Source organism: Penaeus japonicus, unplaced genomic scaffold, assembly GCF_977035675.1.
Source record: "Penaeus japonicus unplaced genomic scaffold, GWHDUDI00000001_assembly GWHDUDI00000022, whole genome shotgun sequence".
Lineage (NCBI taxonomy): Eukaryota > Metazoa > Arthropoda > Malacostraca > Decapoda > Penaeidae > Penaeus > Penaeus japonicus.
In genome coordinates, this window is record NW_028234424.1 from 8338969 (window position 1) to 8341468 (window position 2500).

Consider the following 2500-nt stretch of genomic DNA (forward strand, 5'->3'; position numbering starts at 1 on the left):
AGAAGAGACAGATAAAGAAAATTAGTCAAAATCCAACTAAAGAAAAGGGGAGGGGAGGGGAGGTAGATTAAAGTATTAAGGAACAAAAACAGAAAATAATAAGGAAGTAAGCACACAATCTGATGATATTATGACATCACAAAGGAATCGCGGAGGTAAGATGGGCTAGCAACAAAGGCACATGATGAAATTATATTACTCTGATAATCGGACAAGAAGGAGAGAGGGACGAGAGAGAAAGAGAGAGAAAGAGAGAGAGAGAGAGAGAGAGAGAGAGAGAGAGAGAGAGAGAGAGAGAGAGAGAGAGGAGAGAGAGAGAAAGAAGAAAGAGAGAGAGAGAGAAAGAGTGAGAGAGAGAGAGAGAGAAGAGAGAAGAGAGAGAGAGAGAGAGAGAGAGAGAGAGAGAGAGGAGAGAGAGAGAGAGAGAGAGAGAGAGAGAGAGAGAGAGAGAGAGAAGAGAGAGAGAGAGAGAGAGAGAGAGAGAGAGAGAGAGAGAGAGAGAGAAAGAGAGGAGAGAGAGAGAGAAGAGAGAGAGAGAGAGAAGAAGAGAGAGGAGAGAGAGAGAGAGAGAGAAAGAGAGAGAGAGAGAGAGAGAGAGAGAGAGAGAGAGAGAGAGAGAGAGAGAGAGAGAGAGAGAGAGAATGGGGAGGGGTAAGACGAAAATTCAACCAATTAGGATTTCATAATCACAGTACGACCGCCTTGTGTGAGCTGCGAGAAAAAGTGAGATTAACAATGTCAACTTTAGAAAAAAAAGTTCATGTTGCATCTATTATCATCGGGTTAAAAATGTTGATTGGTCAGTAAAGAATAAAATAAAAATGAATAGTGTGAGAAAAACATCAAAAAGCAAACAAGTCTCATTATTGCTGAACGTCACGACATTTGGCTTCAATTGTTATGATACTCGTACTATATTTAATTTCTTTATATATATATATATATATATATATATATATATATATATATATATATATATATATATATATATATATATTAAGTATTTTATCTTTAAATATATATATATATATATATATATATATATATATATATTAAGTATTTGAATTTTGTTTGTCTTTGTTTCTATTAATTACTGTCTCTCTCTATTTCATTTCTCTCTAATTAACAATCTACGAACAACACACCACAAAAAGGAAAACAAAGAAAACCACACACATACAGAAAATACCATCAAACACAACAAACGAAAAAGATAATATAAAATATAGAACGACAAACAACAACAACAACAACAATATATATATATATATATATGACTCACCTCTCTCTTTTCCGCCCTCATGCAGTCCCACAGCGGCTCCACCCACTCTCCACACAAGATACGGAAAATCATCATAAACGAGTGGAAGAAGTCCTTGAAGTTCCACCTGTTGTGAATCAGAAGTGGAGAGGCGTGAGGTGGTGGTCCGCGGAGAGGGGGGAGGGGTTGGGGTGGGGGGGAGGGGTTATGAGGGTCGTTGGGGGTTTATGTTGACGGCATCTTAGGAGGTTGAGGGTATTGGTGTTATGCGTGATATGTGGCCACCGGGATCGTGTCGCTGTTATGATTGTGTTTTTGTTGTTGTTTTTGTTTGGGCTCCGTATGGTTGCGTTGTTGGTGGTACGGTTGTTATTTTGTAAATAATGTTATGTTGTAGTGAGTGTGTTTTTGTGTACGTATTGTTGTGCGTATGTTTGTGTTTATGTTATGATTGCTGCTGCTTTTGTGACTGTTGGTTTGTTGCTTTTGTCTTTGTATGAGGGGAAACATTTACAAATTTTATATCATAATTTGTTGAAATATTTCTTTTCACTTTGTTTCTTTATTTGCAAAGAAAAAAAATGATTTGCTCTATTTATATTTCGTTTGGTCCGTTCACTTTTTTTTTTTTTTTTTTTTTTTTTTTTTTTTTTTACAGAGAAGCGGGACATTTATTTTAAAAAGGGGGTATCAATCATATATATTTTGTTTTTGATGCATATTTCCTTTTATTCTATCTGTTTAATCACGAGGAAAATCTTTTTTTAAAGTCTAATGTTCTTTTTCATTGATTTACTGTAATGACAGTATTTCGTTGAGTTTTATCGATTCATTCAGTAAACTACAAGAATACCCAAAAACAGATATATCAATTCATGGGTTGTATATTTCGAATAAATAAATATATACGGAACAACACGAAACAACAATCAACAACAACAACAACAGAAATCTACATCCGGGAACTCGAGATGAGGAGACGCAAATCTGACGCAGACTACGCGGCTAGATGAATGGGAGACGTCGAGTAGTCTCTTTGTCCAAGATGGCGGAGTGAGAAATTGGCCGTTTTCGCTCGACAGATGATGCTATTTTGGTCTTCTTCGTATTTCTCTCTCTCTCTTTTTTTTTTTTTTTTAACTTCATTTCTTTTTTTTTTCTTTCGTTTCCTCTCTCTTTCTCTCTCTTCTGCTTCGTTTCCCCTCTCCCTAACCTTTTATTTCTTACTTTCACTCCCTC

The 2500-nt window shown here is 36.1% G+C and overlaps 1 protein-coding gene across 14 annotated transcripts in view; it reads right to left on the reverse strand.

The window, feature by feature from the left end:
• LOC122248987 (sodium channel protein 1 brain-like) overlaps positions 1 to 2500 on the reverse strand; it is a 319708-nt gene that overhangs the window by 51308 nt on the left and 265900 nt on the right. For all 14 annotated transcript variants that reach the window (XR_015192059.1, XM_086549431.1, XM_086549430.1 and 11 more), the window contains exon 15: positions 1283 to 1388. Coding sequence is in view for 13 of the 14 variants with exons in the window: in XM_086549431.1 (XP_086405557.1) it covers positions 1283 to 1388 (106 nt within the window). In the remaining variant the exon portion in view is untranslated. The remainder of the gene's footprint in view (positions 1 to 1282; positions 1389 to 2500) is intronic.